At 52.4% G+C, this 20,980-nt stretch overlaps 1 protein-coding gene across 1 annotated transcript in view; it reads right to left on the bottom strand.

Annotated features, from left to right (window-relative positions):
* Nucleotides 1-20,980, bottom strand: part of CSMD2 (CUB and Sushi multiple domains 2) — a 316,793-nt gene that overhangs the window by 100,391 nt on the left and 195,422 nt on the right. The window contains exons 8-11 of the mRNA XM_054170896.1: nucleotides 18,941-19,065; nucleotides 14,474-14,595; nucleotides 6,792-6,895; nucleotides 318-430 (exon numbers count right to left, since the gene is read on the bottom strand). Of these exons, the coding sequence (XP_054026871.1) occupies nucleotides 318-430; nucleotides 6,792-6,895; nucleotides 14,474-14,595; nucleotides 18,941-19,065 (464 nt within the window). The remainder of the gene's footprint in view (nucleotides 1-317; nucleotides 431-6,791; nucleotides 6,896-14,473; nucleotides 14,596-18,940; nucleotides 19,066-20,980) is intronic.

Below are 20,980 nucleotides of genomic sequence, written 5' to 3' on the forward strand. Positions count from 1 at the left end.
TACCTCGATCTCGTTTCCTCCCAGGGACACAGCCTGTTGCCATCAGCTGAAACTCACCAACTCCCTTCTGACACAGCAGATGAAATGGCAACCAAAACCTCAACCATGACCCAGCCAGCCTGCTGTCATGGACAAGAAGATCTGAAAGCTCTTTGTGTTGGAGCAAAGCTTTGGTTTGAAGGGGGAAAAAACATCCACCTGCAGAGCCTCAATTCACTTAGAGAAGCTTCTTCCTCTCCTTTGCCCCACACAACTGCAGCCATCTCATCCCTGAGCCCTTGAGAGCAGGGAAATGTCAAGGCTCATGCTTGGATTACCTTCATAGGTGGCTTTGAATCCCAGCAGGTTGCTGACACTGTCTGTCTGGAAGAGGAGCCACATCTGGTGCTGGGTGCTGACGATGAGGTCAGGGACTGTGGTGCCTGTCAGGCTGCAGGAACAAACAGGAAGGAGTGAGCGGCCTGAATGCCTCCCCAGGACTGGTTCCCCCCACAAAGCAAGGGCCACACACCCCCAGGGAGGAGCAGAGAATAACAAGAGCAATGGCAGCACGAGGGAAAAGAGCCCAGGAAGAGAAGACTGCCCCAACATCTGAGAGTGCTGAGCCCCTCAGCATGGTCCTGCACAGGACCTGGACAGGTCCTAGCTGTGATTATCATTGCTGTGATGAGCACAGTTCAGTTCCATCATCACATTACCCAGCAGCAGCTGCAAGCATTTCCTTTCTCACTGAAGCAATCACATACAATTCCCAGAGCCCATGCTGGTGGCTGAACCCTCTCACATTGCCTTGCAAATAACTTCTGGTATGACACAAGCTTGACTTCCACCACATTCCCTGCCATCTTTCCACCCTGACAGAGAAGTTCTCATGAGGAGGTCACAAATCAAAGCCCTGGAGGGCAAGGCATGAGCCACAAATCCACTGCCTGCCCCTGAGAAGTGCTCCTAAGCCAGGCAGAGCAGGGTGACCAGGACCTCTCCAACCCTTCAGGGATACTTCTAGGCAAGCTGAGGAGATTGGGGAACTGTCACCAAGATTTTACAAGGGACTGTAGTGACAGGAGAGGAGGGAATGGATTGCAGCTGGGAGAGGGCAGATTGAGACTGGAGATGAGGAAGAAATTCTTTCCAGTGAGGGTGGGGAGGCACTGGCACAGGCTGCCCAGGGAGGCTGTGGCTGCTCCCTCCCTGGAGGTGTTCAAGGCCAGGCTGGTGCAGCCTTGAGCAGCCTGGGCTGGTGGGAGGTGTCCCTGCCCATGGCAGGGGGTTGGAACTGGATGAGCTTTAAAGTCCCTTCCAACCCAACCCATTCTATGATCCCTGCCACTGAGCTAACCTTTGGGATTTAATCATCTTGGTGTGGCTTCAAAGCTTTATCCCTCACCCACACCAACATTAGTGCAGGCTCAGAGACACCAATGCCCACTTTGAGCACAGCCCCTTCCCTTCCCTTCCCTTCCCTTCCCTTCCCTTCCCTTCCCTTCCCTTCCCTTCCCTTCCCTTCCCTTCCCTTCCCTTCCCTTCCCTTCCCTTCCCTTCCCTCCCAGCAGTGTGTGGGAAGGGCTGCCTCCTGCAGGAGCTGGAGCCTGTTGTTGCCAGGCTCAGTGGCAGTGTTGAGTGTTGTTGTTACATTTCTGCTAAGGTATCATCTGGGCTAAATCTATAAATTACCTTGAGTGCAGCTCCTGCAAGTGGCTAGGTGGGGGGAGGGGGGAGGGGGGGAGCTTCTTGTGATTGTTGGTTGGTTTAGGGTGTTTTTTCACACTTCCTGGAGTGTTTACTGAAATCTAACTAGATCCATATGGAGAGATGTGGCTCCTGCCTGGCACCCCTGGCACCATTCCCCCACTGCCACAGCAGCACCTGAAAGGCTTCCTGATCAAGCTGATCCCCAAGCTCTGAATTAGAGCAAACCCAAGGCTGCAAAGGGACCCCCCCAGCAGCTATGTGCTGCTAGCATCCTGTCACCAAACCCAGCTTGCAGCCTCCAGGCATAGCTGTGGCAGTTCCCAGTTTCCTGGCTAATGGGAGGCCAGCCTGGCTGTCTCTGCCAGTTGCTGCTCGTTGAGAGCAAACCCCACTGACTGCTGGAAGGGCTGTGGCACTTTACTCCACCTGCCTGACATCCTCAACAGCAGCTGCCTGCTGAGTGCCAGGCTCTTCCCAACAGCCTTACAGGTGCCTGATGTTGTAATGGGACCCAGCCTGCCGTGCACATAACTCTCACCCTCGTTTTAGAGACGTCCCCCAGCCACACAGGCACCAGGGATCACTCCAAGCACCTCGAGCCAGCCACTGCTCCAGCTCTGGCCAGGGAACCTCAGGGCTGTTTAGGCTGGAAAAGTCCTCTAAGATCACCCAGTCCAACCTTTGACCCTGCACTGCCAAGTCTGCTGCTAGACCACATCCCTCAGCACCACATCTCCACAGCTTTGAAAGCCCTCCAGGGGTGAGGGAGCCTGCACTGCCCTGGGCAGCCTGCTCCTGGGGTTGACAACCCTTTGTGGAAAGAAATTGTTCCTCATATCCAAACTGAACCTCCCCTAGTTCAGCTTGAGGCCACTTCCTCTCATTCTATCACCTGCTGCTAGGGAGAAGAGACCAACCCCCACCTGGCTCCATAGCATCAACCAGGTTAGAAATGACCTCAGAGATCTTCAAGTCCAACCTATTACCTAATACCTAACACCCAACACCTCCTGACAACTAAACCCTGGCTCCAAGGGCCACATCCAAGCCTTTTCTGAACACCTCCAGGGATGGGGACTCCACCACCTCCCTGGGCAGCACATCCCAGTGGCCAATTACTCTTTCTGTGAAGAACTTTCTCCTCACCTCCAGCCTTAACCTCCCCAGGCACAGCTTGAGACTGTGTCCTCTTGTTCTGGTGCTGCTTGCCTGGGAGAAGAGACCAACCCCCAGCTGGCTACAACCTCCCTTCAGGTAGTTGTAGAGAGCAAGAAGGTCTCTCCTGAGCCTGCCCCCTACCTGGCTTCAATCTCCTATCAGGGAGTTGTAGAGAGCAATGAGGTCTCCCCTGAGCCTGCCCCCTACCTGGCTTCAATCTCCTATCAGGGAGTTGTAGAGAGCAATAAGGGTCTCCCTTGAGCCTGCCCCCTACCTGGCTTCAATCTCCTATCAGGGAGCTGCAGAGAGCAATAAGGTCTCCCCTGAGCCTGCCCCCTACCTGGCTTCAATCTCCTATCAGGGAGCTGCAGAGAGCAATGAGGTCTCCTTTCAGCCTCCTTTTGCCCAGGCTGCACACCCCCAGCTCCCTCAGCTGCTCCTCCCCAGCCCTGTTCTCCAGAGCCTTGCCCAGCTTGGTTGCTCTTCTCTGGGATCCAGAAGCTGTCCCTCCCTGAGGTCACCTCCATGCCTCCCACACCCATTGGCGACCTCCTGCTTCTGTCCCCACCAAGGTGCTTTGACCTGCATCAGAATCTTCACTGCCCCCAGGGTGCTGCTCAGTTAAGAAGCACTCTTCCTGTAGTGATTGGTGTGCATCCAGAGGGTCTGCAGGAGCAGTGCTGGTGTTGATTCTTCTCAGGTTATTTAAGCAGCAGCCAGGCAGGAAGGAGGAACATAACCAAGGGGGGAATAAACCAGGCTGAAAGAGGCTCTTCAAAGAGTTGTGTTGGTGTTATTTGGGGGGGGGTTTATTGCACACTTTCCCATTCCACTGTAACAAGCTGAATGATTGATTTGGGTGCTTGTTACTGTAGGGAATAAAAATCTCCTCTGCAAGTCAGAAAGCTCAGCCTAACAATCTGCTGTGCTCTCCAAGATGCCTCTTCCAGAGCTGGAAACAAATGGTCCTTCAGAGCTCAGTTTGGGGCAACGTCTGCTGCTCTGCAAGGGGGCTTTGAATGCATTCCCTGAGCTGAAAGGGCTGCAGGATTGAGTTCCTCTTGAGCAGTGCAGAGCAGTAGGCAAAACTGCAGCTCCCACCTCGGGCAGGGCAGGGTCTCTGCGTGTTGAGTCCTGAAACAGCCCTCCAGCTGGTATCCAATGCACAGATTTGACTCAGAGATGCAGCTGACAGCAGGTAAGAAGGCAGCAAATGCTGAGGGGAGCTATCCAGGGACCTTCAGGTTCAGGACCTTGCATTTGGCCTTGCTGAACCTCATGAGGTTCACAGAGTCTCACTTCTCAAACTTGTCTAGGTCCCTCTGGCTGGACCCTGTCCCTCTGGCCTGCCAAAGTGCACCACACAGCCTGGTGGCATCAATGCTTTTTCTCATGGAGAAGAGTCAGTGCAGACTCTGATAGCATCAGGCTGTCTTGCCCAGGGCGGTGGTGGAGTCACCAGCCCTGGAGGTGTTCAGGAGGGATTGGATGTGGCACTTGAAGCCTTGGTTTAGTTGTCAGGAGGTGTTGGGTGACAGGTTGGACTTGATGATCTCTGAGGTCTCTTCCAACCTTATTGATTCTATGATTCTGTGATTCTTCAATCACATCCAGTGAGGGTGGGGAGGCACTGCAAGAGGTTGCTCAAGGTGGTTGTGGATGTCCCTTCCTTGGAGGTGTTGAAGGCCAGGCTGGATGAGGCAGCCTGGGCTGGTGGGAGGTGTCCCTGCCCATGGCAGGAAGGTTTGATGATCTTACAGCTCTCTTTCAACTCAAACCATTCCATGAATCCATGTATCTACATTACAAGCCACACCTTGAGTCCTGTGTCGAGTTCTGGGCTCCTCAGTTTAAGAAGGACATTGAGACTCTTGAACAGGTCCAGAGAAGGGCAACGAGGGGTCTGGAGCACAGCCCTGGGAGGAGAGGCTGAGGGAGCTGGGGTTGCTCAGCCTGGAGAAGAGGAGGCTCAGGGGAGACCTTCTTGCTCTCTACAACTCCCTGAAGGGAGGTTGTAGCCAGGAGGGGGTTGGTCTCTTCTCCCAGGCAAGCAGCACCAGAACAAGAGGACACAGTCTCAAGCTGTGCCAGGGGAGCTTTAGGCTGGAGGTGAGGAGAAAGTTCTTCCCAGCAAGAGGAATTTGCTACAGGAATGTGCTGCCCAGGGAGGTGGTGGAGTCCCCATCCCTGGAGGAGTTCAAAAAAGGCTTGGATGTGGCCCTTGGAGCCAGGGTTTAGTTGTCAGGAGGTGTTAGGGATTAGGCCATAGGTTGGACTTGATGATCTCTGAGGTCTTTCCCAACCTGGTTGATTCTATGATTACAAGTGGAGAACTTCTGTGCTCCTCACACCTCTTTCAGGTTTGGTTAGGTTGAAACTTACCCTTCCAAATTCCCATAAATAAAGACATGAGACTCTCTCCCTGTTCAGATCAGTGGAAAGCTCTCCTGGGCTGGAAGAAGATCCCAGATGGAAGGGAGGGCTCAGGTATTCCACGCTTGCCTTAGCAAGGTGTCCAGTGGCTAATGCAGCCAGTGCAGGGTGAGAAAACCTGGACTGATTAACATCAAACCTAGGGAAACCTTCATGGCCTTTGGGCAAAGACAAAACAAACCAAACCAACAAACCCCAAAAGGACCAAAAAGAAAAGAAAGGATGGGATGAGAACTGGTTCCAGCGAGTTACTGCAGGCTGCTCCCCTGGCAGCCCTTGGCACATTCAGACCAATCAGCTGTGAAATGTTCTGTGACTCTTCAATTACAAACCCTGCTGCCACACTCAGCCTTTTACCTTTCCCCACCCTGCAGGTTGGAGTTCCTGACCTAAGAGCCACCAAGTGGTCAGGTTCTGGAGAGTGATGCAGGGGGAAATGAGCCTGGGGGAAAGGGAGACTTGGGAAAGGAGAAGGTTGAGAGCAGTGACAGTGGAGTGGGAGGCTGAGTCATGGCGGGGGGGGAAATAAAAATACAGGTGAAGAGGAGGAATTAAAAGCCACAACATGAAACCTTCTCTACCAGTTGGAAAAGAGCACAGCAGCTTTGCCAGAGTAGCTCCTGCAGAGTTGTTTGCTCTTACACATTTCTGCTTAGAGAGGGAAGGGGGTCTTGCAAGATGAAAGTTGGGTCGTGGTGGCTCTGCTGCCCCCCAAAAACAGCTTCAGCTCTTCCTTCCCAGTGACATCCTGGCTGTGGTTGGTAGGTCAGAGAGGCTCTCCTGCCCCTCTACTCTGCCCTGGTGAGGCCACCTTCATAATTCAAACTGGAGAACACAACCTCTGACCTCAACCCCCCAGATTCCCTTAAAGAAACAGATTGAGATGGGAGACACTGATCCAGGAGGGCCTGCAAGGACTATCTACAACTTCTCCTGTGCTGAATAAAACCTCCACAGAACATCCTAGCTCCAAACTGAAGGCTACAAATGGAGGGGGACCAATTCTCAGCCTTGAAGCATGTGTCACCCTTTACACATCCCTTTACACATCCCTTCACATCCTGGATGTCAGATGCTCAGGAGGCCACTCCAGGATTATGGATTTGCAGCCACTCTGCACTGCCCAAGGGCAGCACAGGAGAGAGAGGTCCAAACACTTCTCAGCTTCTGCCAGATTTGTATTTGTTCCTCTCTCCAAACTTCAACCCTGTTCACTTCCTGGACAGCCTCAGCCTCTCTCTAAGGGGCTCCAACAAAGGGCAGCTGGAGGAAAGCAAAGCAAAGAGGGAAGAACCTTTCTGAACCCTGAGAGAAGGTGAGGAGGGAAGAACACACCGAGAACTCTCAGTTCCACCAAGTCAATGTCAAACAGCAGGCTGGGCTGGGGTGGGGGGGGGTGTTAGAGGGGGGATCATGGGGGCTTCTTCATCCCAACACATCAGCTCCATCTCATCAAGCAAACCTCAGGCTGTGGGTGTCTCCCCAGGGCCAAAGGAGAGGCTACTTACACGTAGAGCACAGTTTTCTGGTCTCCGACTTGTCCTCCATCCCCCACTGTCAGGGTGTCATATCCTCTCTCTAGTTCAAATTCTTCAAAGGTGAGTTTGATAACCTGGCAAAGATGCAGCATGTTAATATGAATCAACTGCCAATGCAGCAGCCAGCAGAGGCCTTGCCTTGGTTATTTATCTGCTTGTCTATCGAGCGAGGAGCAATTTAGGGGAGCATTGCTATCTCCAGGACACCACCAAGGGTGACTGTCCTCGCTTGTCACAGCTCTGGAGCCACTTCTTTGCAGACAGATTGAGCTCTCCCTGAAATTCCCTCTGCTTCACCTATTGATTTCCTAGATGATTTTTGTGGATAAAGATCTGTGTGTTGGGATCTCAGCATGCTTTGGGGCTTGCTTGTTTTGTTTTTCCATCAGGCACCAGTCCCAATTTCTTTCATACACCTGAGGTGATGGTGATGGAGTTGAATGTGGACACAGCCAGCACCTTTGGTACATGTGGAACAAAGGGAAAAGAATCTGCCTTTTGCTCTGTCTTGTTGACTCTGGACAGTGTTGTTGACACTGGAGCAGGTTGCCCAGGGAGGAGGTGGAAGCCTCATCCCTGGAGGTGTTTGCAGCCAGGCTGGATGTGGCTGTGAGCAACCTGCTGCAGTGTGAGGTGTCCCTGCCCATGGCAGGGGGGTTGGAACTGGCTGAGCCTTGAGCTCCCTTCCAACCCTAACAATTCTATGACTCTGTGTTGTGGAAGGTGTCCCCACAGTGCCAGAGGTTTGGAGGTCAATGATCTTCAAGGTTCCTTCCAACCCATTCTATGAATCAGTGTTCAAAGTTCCCCTGAAGCTTCTGCCAGACCAAGAGAGGTTTTGTGGGAATTACCACTGGGGCAGCTCAGGGGAACTGGCTCAAGCTGTCTACAAACACATTTACCATCACATCTGTCCACAGCTGTTGGGTTCCTGCTCCAGCAAACCTTCTACCCTGCCTTGACTTAGGTACCACTTGATTCATGCAGCCTTTACATATCATTCAGGAGCAGAAGTGCCATGGAAGAGGAGAGGTTCCCACACTCTTGGCTGCTCTTGAATCGTAGAAGAGTTTTGCTTGGAAAGAGCTCTAAGGTCATTGAGTCCAACCATCAGCATCACTTCCTCTCAGAGAACTGAAAGCTACAGAGTGACTTAGGGATCAAAGGTCTTGGACAGGGCCAATAAACAGCAAAGGCTGAGAGCTTGACTGGCAGCAGTGCTTTGCATCCATGAAGAAGAAATCAAGAGCAGCTTTGTTTCTCAGAGCTTTTTATCTGCCTGGATCATAGAATCATAGAACAGTTTGGCTTGGAAGGGACCTCCAAAGGTCACCAACTGCCCTACAGTCAAGCAGGGACATCCTCAACTAGATCAGGCTGCTCAGAGCTCTGTCAAGCCTCACCTTGAATATCTCCAGGGATGGGACCTCAAGCACCTCCCTGGGCAACCTGCTCCCCTGTTCCACCACCCTCATGGCAAAGGGATCCAGGGATGCACAGAAACACTTGGATGCATCCAGCCCTTTGCTCATGTGCCTGTGGATCGATTCCATTCCCTAACTTCCAGCAGCTCCAGTGACCAGTTCTAGTCTCATACTCCCATTGGCTCTTTCACACAACACAGAAGGTACCAAATGCATTTCACAGGAGGGACCTAGGTGTGTGCCAGGGACCACAGGCACGTGATGCCACCCTACACCTCCTGACCTGGGGCAAAGCAGCAAGGCACAGGAACACTAAAACCTTTGCCTTGTTCTTGCCTTCTCTAAAGGCAGCACCTCCTGCCAAGCCTGCAGCATGAGTGCAGTCACAGTCAGGGAATTGCTTTGGCTGGAAAAGACCTTTAAGGCCAAGCCCAGCCATTTATCTACCAAGGCTGCTGCTAAACCTTGGCCCTCAGCACCACAGCTCTGTGCCTTTTAAACACCTCTGGGGATGAGGATTCAACTGTCCCCCAGTCACTGGGGGATAAAAGGCCCAGAGTTAAACCCTGAGCTGTGTTGTGCTCAAGGTGAGCAAGCCTCTTTAAGACTCTTCAAGGCTCCTGTGGAGTATCCATGAAGCTGACAACATTTCCCTGTCAAAACCACTCAGCTTCAACCCCCTCAGCAAAGAGTGGCCAGGGAATGGCTTGAGTGTTCCCCCAGAGGTGATGGAAGTTCTGGGGTCCCCAGCATAAGGACACAGAGCTGTTGGAGTGAGGCCAGAGGAGGCCACAAAGATGAGGCAAGGGCTGGAGCAGCTCTGCTGTGAGCACAGGTTGAGGGAGCTGGGGCTGTGCAGCCTGGAGAAGAGAAGGCTCCAGGGGGACCTTAGGGCTGCCTGCCAGGACCTGAAGGGATCCTGCAGGAAGGCTGCAGGGAGACTTTTCCTGAGGCTGTCTGGAGACAGCACAAGGGGGAATGGTTTGGAGCTGAGGCAGAGCAGGGTTAGACTGGAGCTGAGGAAGAAGCTCTTCAGTATGAGGGTGGTGAGCCTGTGGAGTAGGCTGTCCAGGGAGGTTGTGGCTGCTAAAAGCCAAGCTGGATGAGGCTTTGAGCAGCTGAGTCTAGCTGAGAGGCGTCTCTGCCCGTGGCAGGGAGGTTGGAGTAGATGATCTCAGAGGTCCCTTCCAACCTGAGCCATTCCATGATTCCACAGCCAGCTCAGACTGCACTTTCCCCTGCTCTCACCTTCTCCCCATCAGTGGCATTAAGACTTGTCAAAGGGACAGGCAACCAAACTCCCTATCCCCCCCTGAGAGCAGGGTGTGACCCAACCCCCCCTGCCAGGGCCATGGAGCAGGAGCCTGGGTGATAACCCCCCAGAGGTTTGGAACCATTCAATCTCAGGAGGAGCAGCAGCCTAGGAACCTGTGCAGGTTCTTCTCAAGGCATGGAATGATGGAATAATGTAATTAATACAGAGCACACAGCGCTGTGGAGCAGCACACGTCATTAGCTCAATCAGTCACTCAAGTAAACTGCCTTCCAAGGAGTCTGGCCCTCATTAAAGAACTAATTATGCTCCAGTATACTGAGGACTAACCTCCTGGCACAGGAACAGGATGCTGAATAGAATATTTCCTTATCTAGTTGCCTATTTTCTTTCCTTTCCTTTGTTTTCTCTCCCCTCCCCCCCTTTTTTCTGTTGCTCTGAAAGCTGAAAGTTATTTAATGATTCATTAAACACCAAGAGACCCTCCCAGCACACACAGAGCCAGGGAGGACAGCAAACCTCCATTTGGAGGCTGCTGAAGGGACAGGAAGCAATTAGCAAAGCCAAGGAAATAGACTGGAATGTGGCAACTGCTTGTGAAGCAAAGGGGGCTGGAGGTGCAGTCACATTCACAGGGTGAAAACCCAACCCCTCCACACTCTCTCCGTGCACAGCAGCCCCTCCTGCACCTACAGCCAAGTGCTCTACCTGCTCAGATTGCTCCCTCTGCCCCCTCCCCTTCTTCCCAGCCTTCATTTGGGATGACTCACCCCCTGGAGGGGTCCTTCCCTCTCCACCACTGCCACGAGGAGCTTGGACAGAGCTTTGTTTGGCCACCTAGACTCCCAGGTGAGAATAAGCCCAGGAGAAATCACATCCATTGTGACAAGGAGGTGCAGAAATAGCTTCCATGCAAATTCACCAATTACCCTCTGCATCTCTCAGCTCCCAAGGGATTTCTCTTTCCCCACTGTGGTTGACATTAATGCCTATGGCATTGGAGGGGAGGAAAAAACCCACCAACACACCCCAACCCTACATGCCCTGAACAACCTCCAGCTATGGTTGGATGTCATCCTCCATCTAGGTAATAATTGCAGGTTGTCACCTGAGGAGCACTACTTGGAGGGGGATTCTGAAGCTCAGAGAAGCTGGCTCCCAGTTCTGCTCCAAATATAGAACAGATGACTTGCAAATGAGTTCTAAATTCAGCTCAGTGGTTTCCCCATCACTCATATTGAAAGCTTCATAGGACAGGACCTGATCCAAAGACCACTCAAGTCAATGAAAAGATTACCACTGACTTCAGCAAACTTCAGCTCAGGCCCAGAATGCTTTTCCCCCACCCCCCTCCACTTTCCAATATTTTCTATGCATTTTAATTCATTCACCCTCAGCCCTGCCCTCTCCCATGGGGAGATCAGCCCCTTGCACACCAAGGCAGTGCCAGGCAGGGAGGTGAACTGTCCTCTTTAGCATAGAATCATTGAATCATAGAAGCACAGAAGCATAGAATCATAGAACCAACCAGGTTGGAAAAGACCTCAGAGATCATCAAGCCCAACCTAACACCCAACACCTCCTGACAACTAAACCCTGGCTCCAAGTGCCACATCCAAGCCTTTCTTGAACACCTCCAGGGACTCTAACAGGAGCTGTGCTGGAAGCAGGGAAGCTCTGTAGGTGTGCTTCTCAGAGGCAGCGCTGAAGGACTTGTTAGGTAGGAAGAGCAGTGCCTGTGCCTGTTAAAACACACACCAGCAACTCCCAGTGCTATGCTGGGTTAGTTGCACAGTCTGAGCAGCCTAGGCAGCCAGCCTCAGGAAGGGTTTGCTGGACAAAAGCAACCTTCTGTCCCACTGAAGCTCCTTGGAGTTTTGCCCTTTGCGCAACTCTGGCTCCTGGAGCTTTGCTGACTTGCTGAAGCAGCAGAGAGCAAGAAGGGTGATTGATTGCTCCCACTGTGCCCTGTTTTCCTGAGGAGCACCAGGTGGAGGCCAAGGTCTCTTCTGGCTCCAGGATCTCTGCCATTCCCACCAGGCTGGAGCTCTGTCCAGCAGCTCCCACCAGCACCGTGTGAGGAGCAGGCAGGCACAGCAGGCAAGCAGTCAGTGCACTTCTCTCAAGCCTCCCTGCTGCAAAGAGCTGGAGAGTTTTGCCTAACCTATAAATTATGCTGCCAGGATGAGACATCCCACCCCCAGAAACCCTTTCCAAACTGGTATTGCTAATTAACTATTTATCACTTCAAAGAGAAAGGAGAAGGCAACCTCTACACAGCTCACACAAGCTGTTGATGTGACCAATTAATCCTCATTTCGGTGGGGCTCCATCCCTTTACAGCACACAAAGCTGCAGCCCATGGAGCACAGACCACAGCTCCTGGAGCTATTGAATCTCTGTCCCAGGTAAGGGAAGTACTGAAATGAATGGATTTGACCAGTTCCAGGCCTCATGAGTTATAAAAGCTGAGGCTCAGGCCTTGCAGGTTCTGTTTCCTAATCAACTGATTATTATTAATCAGGTTTGAAAGTTGGAGGCAGGAACTCAGCAAAGGGAGAGAAGAAACTTTCCCTAAGCAGAAATTCCCAAGGGAAATGTTGAGAATGAGACAGGCTGCCCAGGAAGCCCCCAGAAGGAGAGGCTTGTCCTCTGCCACTGCTGAAGGAGAAGCTGGCAGAGGAGAAGGTGAAGCAAGCTGAAGGTTAGACTCCATAGAACCATACAAGTGTTGAGGTTGGAAGAGACTCTTCATAGAGTCCTAGAATGGCTTAGGCTGGAAGGGACCCTAGAGGTAATCCACTCCAACCTCCCCACCACGGGCAGGGACACCTCTCAGCCAGGAAGAAGCTCTTGCCCAGGGAGGTGGTGGAGGCCCCATCCCTGGAGGTGTTCAAAAAAGGCTTGGATGTGGCCCTTGGAGCCATGGGTCAGTTGTCAGGAGGTGATAGGGATTGGGTAACAGGTTGGACTGGATGATCTCTGAGGTCTTTTCCAACCTGCTTGATTCTATGATTCTTGAGTACCAGGCTGGTGAGACTCTGGCACAGGCTGCCCAGGGAGGCTGTGGCTGCCTCATCCTTGGGGGTGTTCAAGGCCAGGCTGGATGAGCAGCTGAGTCTAGCTGAGAGGTGTCCCTGCCCGTGGTGGGGAGGTTGGAGTGGATGATGCCTGAGGTCCCTTCCAAGCTGAGCCATTCTGTGCCAGAGGACAATTTGTGCACACACAGCAAATGGGGAGTGATGATCTCTGAAAGTCAAGGATGGACACACCTGAAGCTGCAAGCCCCAGAGCACAGCCCAAGATGCTGCTGGATCCCTCAAGCTGTCCATGCAGCAGCAGTGTACACCCAAGGGTCTGCAGGCTGGAGAGCACAGCTGACACTCAGGCAGTAATAGCTGCTGTTCCATGTGGTCTCTTCTCCACTTGCACATTACCCTGATGAAGGAGAACCTCCTGGGCCTGATTATCCAGTAAATTACTCCTAATAAATCAGCACTGACCAAACATCCTGATTCCACCCTGCAGCTTCCCAGAACCTGGGTCCTTACTGGAGTCCTACACAGCCAAACCAAGACATCCAGAGGATGAAATGCCCAGCTGATGACAGCTCTTGGAACACAAACTCATTCTGCCATTGGAATACTCCTCATTAAAGACCATAACCCACCAGCCATCTGCACTTATTAAAGGCTTGAACTGAGGGCAATGAGGAGGGAGAAGCACAACTCAAGAGGCTCTCCAGCCAGCCCCTGCTCTAGCTGCCCTGCCATGGTGAGGGCTGCAGAGGGGTGCAATGAGCTGGAGGTGATATCACAAGATGCCATCCCAGCAGTGGAAGCAAGCAGGCTGCAACTGCAGATCCTTGCTGGCATTTCTACAACCCATAATGATTCCTACCAGAAGATGAGATCCTGGGATGCTGACAGCTATGAAATGCCTTCCTTGGACCAACAGCAGAAGGCAGAGTGCCAAAGAACAGGACTGGCCAGAGGCAAGGACCAAGGCATGACTGACAGAGGAGGTTGGTGCCTTTGGTGTGCAAGATTGGCTCAGGAGCTGATGGAGATGGTGGCAGCAGGAGCCCAGATACTAAAAAGAAAGGAAGTTGTCTTCTGAGAGCAGGAGGTGAGCAACACCTCAGCAAGTGTGTTTTGAGCTACCCAGCAAAGTAACTTCTGCCCTTGTGTTGTCACACAGGGCTGGAGGAGAGGAGCAGGCTGAGCTTGCGGGGCTGGAGAAAGCTGGGAGGTGTTGAGCGCTGCCGGCGGGAGATGGAAAGGCCTTGGTCTTCCAAGGGCAGGGCTGGCAAGCCTGGTTCCCTGCATGGCCAGTGACAACAGGCTTGAAAGGCACATGCAGACCAGGGGGGACAGAGAAAATCCCCTGCAACCTCCCCCCTTCAAACCTCAGCGAGCACAGACAGGGCTCGGTCAGGAGCGCGCCGCACTGCACGAGCAGCAGGAGCTGGAACCGTGCCTCTCTCCTCAGCTGCCCTCAGCCCTCTAGGGGCTGGACCCCTCACTGGTCAGCTGCTGGCCAAAAAGGAGTGAAAAATCAGAGTGTTCCTGGCACACTTCTGCCCCAGCCCCAAGCTGCCTTCATGAGATGCTCTGCAAAGCTCTCTGGCATCTCACTGCCGTTTGCACCAAGATGTCAAAGAGGCTGTGATTAAAAAATCCTTACATTCACCTTTAATGACATCCCAGGACAAAATGAATGCTCAGCAGAGAGGGAACCTGATGCCTTGTGAGCTCTGAAGGCCAGCTGGGAAACACGTTGGAGGAGTCTGTGGGGAGGAGGGGCACGGGGAGGGCGATGGTGTGGATAAAGCATCAGACACCAAAGCCTGAATGGGCTAAACACCAGACTGGTCCTCTCTGAAGGGCACAGCTCCCCAGCACTGCAAGCAGAGCACTGAAAGGATGAGATGGAGATGAGTCTCTGGGACCTACCTTGGCTGGGTTGAGGGCAGTGATGACCCACACACAGTAGGCGTTGTTGTCGTACTGCACAGGGTAGTTGGGAGAGGTTATCACCCCACTGGGCCCACGCAGGTACATGTCACACATCCTAGCTGTGAAGAGCAAAAGAAGACAGATGCGGGAGTGAGGTTTCAGCTTGGGGATGGCCACTGTGCTCTTTGCTGAAGGAGAGATGCAGACAGCCCTGAGGGAAGCGGGGGAGAACACGAGGTTGATGCTGTGCTGTTTTCATCAGCCAAAAGATTCCTTTGTCAGCCATGTAAGGGAGGGGAAGGGTTTGGACAAGGGCTTGTAGTGATAGGATGAGAGGGAATGGATTGGAGCTGGAAGAGGAGAGATTTAGACTGGACATTAGCAAGACATTCTTTGCAGTGAGGGTGGGGAGACCCTGGCACAGGTTGCCCAGGAGGTTGTGGATGCTCCCTCCCTGATTGGACTAAAGGGATTGAAGCTTGAGGAGGAGAGATTTAAACTGGAGAGATTAGGAAGCAATTCTTTGCAGTGAGGGTGGGGAGACCCTGGAGCAGGCTGCCCAGGGAGGCTGTGGCTGCCTGTGGTGGTTTTAGGCTATGCCTTTAAAATTTAGTTTCAGCTTCAAAGCAGCAAGGTAGAAAAATACAAATAAATCACTGCTGGGTGTAAAATGGAAAACAAAAGCTTATGGTAAACACCTCCCTGGGGGTGTTCAAAGCCTTGAGCAACCTGGGCTGGGGGGAGGTGTCCCTGCCCATGGCAGGGGGTTGGAAATGGGTGGCCTTCAAGGTCCCTTCCAAACCCCTCTGTGAACCTATGGTGTAATCTGTGCTGAAGGGATGAGGCAGGTGTTTCCAGGGGCTAACAAAGAGCTGCCCCACCAGACCAACCAACAGCAGCCCCTTCTCCGGTGCTCAGACTGGTCTCATTTTCTTTTTGACTGCATTAAAACCCTCACAGAAGCACTTTCATGGCCAGGACAATGAAATCAGCTGCAAGGAAGATAACAGGTAAGAGGCAGCTCCCCAGCAAGCCTCATTCCCTTTATCATTGCAGGTCAAAAACTCACTTGCACAGCAAGTGTTTATCAGGGAAGCGCTGCCTCCCTTCTGAGGGGGCTGTGGGCTCAGGACCACGACAGCAGCTCAGCTCCCTATCTTAACAACATCTCAGGTAAAGCAGAAGCTGCAAAGTGCTCCAGCAGGGCAATTCCTGCCTGTGGTATCCCTTTGCTGAAATATTCCACCAGGAAAACGTGAGGAGCAGCGTCCTGCTTTTGTAACTGCTGCTGCAGTTGGGATGGAGCCTTCAAATTTCATTCCCCTCAAACCTCAGAGGAGTCAGATTTGCACATCTGCCACCTGCAAGGCTTTCTTTCCCTCCTCTCCCCCTCACCCCCCCCACCACATCCATTCCAAACAGCACTAAAGCAGCAAAAATAATCTGCTGGCTGAACTGTGTGACTGCACAAGAACAAGAGGAGCTGTGGAGAGGTTCAGGGAGGGATTGAAGGCATCTGCCCATGGTGCTCAAACCTCATTCCCCTTGCCCTCTCCAATGTCACCACATCCTGCAGTCTGTCACTTGTGGCCCATCCTAAATTATGGTTAAATCTCATTATTCCTGTTCTCAAAGTGGGCAGCAGGAGGATGGAAGGATTAATTGTGTCTCCTCAGGACCCAGAGGGAACCTGGCCTGGAGACGGGGAAGCTGCAAAACAGCCTCCCAGCAGTGGCAAGAGGTTCAGGCAGTGGATATTAGACTGTGTAGCTGTCCAGGGAGGGGGGTTAAAAGCTGCCTCAGCAGGCACCCCCATTTCTGCAGCTTGAGATAAGCTCCATACCCAAGGACAAAAATGGAACAGGCTGACTAAAACAGTGGGATAAAGCTGGGGGGGGGGGGAGGAAAGGAGAAAAAAGAAAGAAAAAGAAAGAAAGGGGGGAAAAAAATGAAAGGAAAGGGAAAACTTTTTAAAGAGAAGATGGGGGGGGGGGGGGAAACCTCCCAAAAGTTAGTGGTGGGGTGAAAAAAGGAATGGAGTTGAATCATAGTCAGAATAATGCTGGCAAATCCTCTCTTATCTCTTGCAAGAGGACACCATAAATTCCCTTTTATAGTGTCACATATTTATGCCAAATATCCTCTTACACTGATTCAATTTATTCCAGGCTTGTTTCAAGAATTAGATTGGGGAGGGGGGGGGGGGAGAGGGGAGAGGGAAATAACCAACAGAGAAAAAAAAAATAAATAGCTGCCCATGAAATTAAAGGCAAAAGAAAAAAAAAAAGAGAGAGAGAGAAAGAAGTGGGAAAAGAAAACAGAAAGAGCAATTGAGGACTTTAAGAGCTTGAGAGGGGTTTAATTAAAATTATTACAAGTTGTTCATTGTTAGCATTACAAATATCACAATTAGAGATGAGGCTTTGCAGAGAGAGACAGAGAGGGAATGAAATCAAAATGGCCAAGGGCGAAATGAGCATTTGTGGGGCTTCTGCTGGAGGAAATCTCCATTCAGCTGAAGGCTGAGCCATGGAGAGGGTTGGGATGAGGAAATCCCACGCCGCTGCCTGCTCCCAGCTAGCTCCACCTCAAACAATCTCTCTCCATCTTAGCTTTCCAAGGCTTTGTCTCAGGCTTTCACCTCCTTTCCACTTTCATCTTCATCCCACAAAATGAAATTCAAGGCCAGGCTGGAGGAGGCCTTGAGCAGCCTGCTCTAGTGGAAGCCTAGGAAGAAGTTCACCCAGGAGGGTGGTGAGAGACTGCCACAGGTTGCCCAGGGAGGTGGTGGAAGCCTCATCCCTGGAGGTCTTTGCAGCCAGGCTGGAGGTGGCTGTGAGCAACCTGCTGCAGTGTGAGGTGTCCCTGGTCATGGGGTTGGAACTGGATGATCCCTGAGCTCCCTTCCAACCCTAACAATTCCATGGTTCTATAAGGTATCCCTGCCCAGGGAGACCTTAGTGCAGCCTTCCTGTACCTGAAAGGGGCTGCAAGAAAGCTGGGGAGGGACTTTTGATGAGGGCTTGTAGTGATGGGATGAGAGGGAATGGATTGGAGCCTGGGGAGGGGACATTTAGACTGGAGATTAGAAAGAAATTCTCTCCAGTGAGGGTGGGGAGAATCTGGAACAGGTTGCCCAGGGAGGCTGTGGCTATCCCCTCCCTGGAGTTGTTCAAGGCCAGGTTGGATGAAACAACCTGGGCTGGTGGGAGGTGTCCCTGCCCATGGCAGGGAGGGTGCAATTGGATGAGCTTTAAGGTCCTTTCCAACCCAAACCTTTCTATGAATCTATGGAATAAGTGGAACAGAGAGAAGGGAACAGAAATCCTTGCTGGGTGGGGAGGAGTAGGACACAGGGATGCAGGACACAAGTGTAACCCATGTGGGGCTGAGCTAACAGCTTTCAAAGTCCCCTAAGTAGTGGAGATGGCTTTATTAGCTCCCTTATGCACAGGGCCAGGTGGGGCTCATCTGGCTGTGCCCCTTGGCTGGGGCTGGGGTTTGGAAGCTTCTCTGCACCCTGAGCCATGCAGCAGGCTGAGCTGTAGCCCCAGCTAACCAGGGAACCTCACCAAGCTGCCTGGAAGGAGAGGGGAGTGAGGCTGGTGTTGGTCTCTTCTCCCAGGTAACTAAAGACAGGACAAGAGGAAATGGCCTCAAGTTGAAGCAGGGGAGGCTTAGGTTGGAGGTCAGGAGCAATTCCTTCGCTGCAAGAGTGGTCAGGGGTTGGAACAGGCTGCCCAAGGAGGTGCTGCAGTCACCACCCCTGGAAGTGCTCAAGAAATGTGCAGAAATGTGCAGACAGGGCCCTTCAGGGCATGGTTTAGGGGTGGTGGAGGTGTTGAGTAGAAGGTTGGACTTGATGATTTTAGAAGTCTTTTCCAGCCTCAATGAATTTAAGAAGGACACTGAGACACTTGAAGGTGTCCAGAGAAGGGCAACAAAGCTGGGGAGGGGTCTGGAGCACAGCCCTGGGAGGAGAGGCTGAGGGAGCTGGGGTTGCTTAGCCTGGAGAAGAGGAGGCTCAGGGGGGACCTTATTGCTGTCTACAACTCCCTGAAGGGAGGTTGTAGCCAGGTGGGGGTTGGTCTCTTCTCCCAGGCAACCAGCACAAGAGGACACAGTCTCAAGCTGTGCCAGGGGAGCTTTAGGCTGGAGGTGAGGAGAAAGTTCTTCCCAGAAAGAGTAATTTGCCATGGGAATGTGCTGCCCAGGGAGGTGGTGGAGTCCCCATCCCTGGAGGTGTTCAGAAAAGGCTTGGATGTGGCCCTTGGAGCCATGGTTTAGGAGGTGTTGGGTGGCAGGTTGGACTTGATGATCTCTGAGGTCTTTTCCAACCTTATTGATTCTATGGCTCAATGGTGAGAAAGTTGAGGACAGGATGGGTGATGCAGGAAGGGGACATCCAGGAGATGGGTTCTGAGAGCAGTCTGCATGAGTCAGGAGGTTGGATGTGTCTCTCACCTCTGCACACTGGCCTGTGGTCACTCCAGGCAACAATGATGTCGCTCACTCTCTTACAGGTGATGCTTTTGGAGCCTTGTAAGTCATAGCCCTCGTTGCAGGTGAACTGGATGCTGGAGCCTAACCTAGCAGACAGAACAAAGGGGGAACATTAGCAGCTGAGACACTTCTGCAGCCACAGCCTTGACACTTTTTACCACCCCAGTGATCCTCCCAGGTGGGAGCAGAGAGAGCTGCCCTGCCCTGCAGGCAACAGCAGAGATGAATGAGGAGCAGTGTTCTGCTTGGGCGGTTTGCTGGTGCTGGGCACCATGTGCCTGAGGTAGTGACAAGTCCAGGAGCAGATTTAAGTCTTTCAAGGCAACTTGAGTGGTCAGTGTGGGAGCCTCAGCCCCAAGGGAGGACACCTTCAGCATTCTGATAAAGAAAACACAAATTCTTTATCTGCTGCTGAACTACTGAAAGATTTCCTCTTTCTTCTCTCAGCCTGGGGAGACCTTCTTGTGGCCTTTCAATGCTGAAAGGGGACAATAAGGAAGGTGGGGAGAGGCTTTCTAGCAGGGTCTGTGGTGACAGGACAAGGGGTGATGGGTTCAAACTGGCAGCAGGTAGCTATTGAGTGGACACAAAGTGGGGAGACACTGGCACAGGCTGCCCAGGGAAGCTGTGGATGTCCTAGCACTGGAAGTGTTCAGGGCCAGGCTGGTCAAAGCATTGACCCAGACCAGTCTGTGGTTCTGTGTGGACTCAGATGCTTTGCTGGTTTAAGTCAGTGTTGCTTTGTTCATTGCCCTCTCCCTGGAGGTGTTCAAGGCCAGCTTGGATGGGACCTTGAAGCCAGGTTGGATGGGACCTTGAATCCAGGTTGGATGGATCCTTAAGGCCAGGTTGGATGGGACCTTGAAGCCAGCTTGGATGGTGCCTCAAGAAACCTGGTCTAGTGGGAGATCCCATGGCAGGGGTTGGAACTAGATGACTTTAAAGTTCCCTTCCAACCCAAACCCTTCCATGCTGATTCTCTGGATCAGCACAAGGCTGGCTTACAGCAGCTGAGGATTTATCCTGTGGCTTTTAGGGGCTAGGGCATTCCCCCTCCTCCCTCCTCACCCTTCCCCCCTATTCTCTGGATTTCAGGAAACCTTGATGGACTGAGGTTAAATTGAAAGAGACTTGTAGGGAGCAGAGCAGCCATGGCCAGCCAGGGAAGATGAGCTATTGATTACCCATGGCTAGCAGCAGGCTGCTCCATTCCTGCATGCTCTGGACGAGTGCTTCCCACTCCCAGGGAGCAGCAGCACTGTTTGGAACTCCATCAGAAAACAATTACCCAGCTTCACACACACTTATTGACAAGGAGCTGTGACAGCACTTTGGGAACTCATCTCAAATTCACCAGGGGCAGGGCCGTGCTGTGATTTAAGCTAATTTGAGAGGGGAGTTTTGTTTTGGTGGGGGTTTTTGGGGGTGTATTTTTTGCTGCTTAAGGCAGTTCTTGCTGCACTTAACTGAAGGAATGCCAGCAAACATTGATTAACAGAACTGGCTGAATGGTGGGGAAAGAGAAATACTCTGGGAGACAGAACATGGGAGATCCTCAGCCTGGGCTGCAGTGTGCTCAGCAGGATGAGGAAGGTGATTCTCCATCCCTAGTTGGCTCCTGACAGACCTCCTATGCAGCACTGTGACCAGTTCTGACAGCCCCAGCACAAGAAGGAAATGCTGGAGTGGGTCCAGAGGAGGCCATGAAGATGATCAGAGAGCTGGAGAACCTTCTCTATGGGGACAGGTTGAGGGAGCTGGGGCTGTTCAGCCTGAAGAGGAGAAGGCTCCAGGGAGACCTTAGAGCAGCCTTCCAGTAGCTGAAGGGGCTCCAGGAGAGCTGGGGAGGGACTTGTGACAAGGGCTGGGAGTGCCAAGATGAGGAGAAATGGATTGAAGCTGGAAGAGAGGAGATTTACCCTGGAGATTAGACAGAAACTCTTTCCAGTGAGGGTGCTGAGACACTGGCACAGGTTGCCCAGGGAGGTTGTGGATGCTCCC

This window comes from Dryobates pubescens, chromosome 20 (genome assembly GCF_014839835.1).
Source record: "Dryobates pubescens isolate bDryPub1 chromosome 20, bDryPub1.pri, whole genome shotgun sequence".
Classification (NCBI taxonomy): Eukaryota; Metazoa; Chordata; class Aves; order Piciformes; family Picidae; genus Dryobates; species Dryobates pubescens.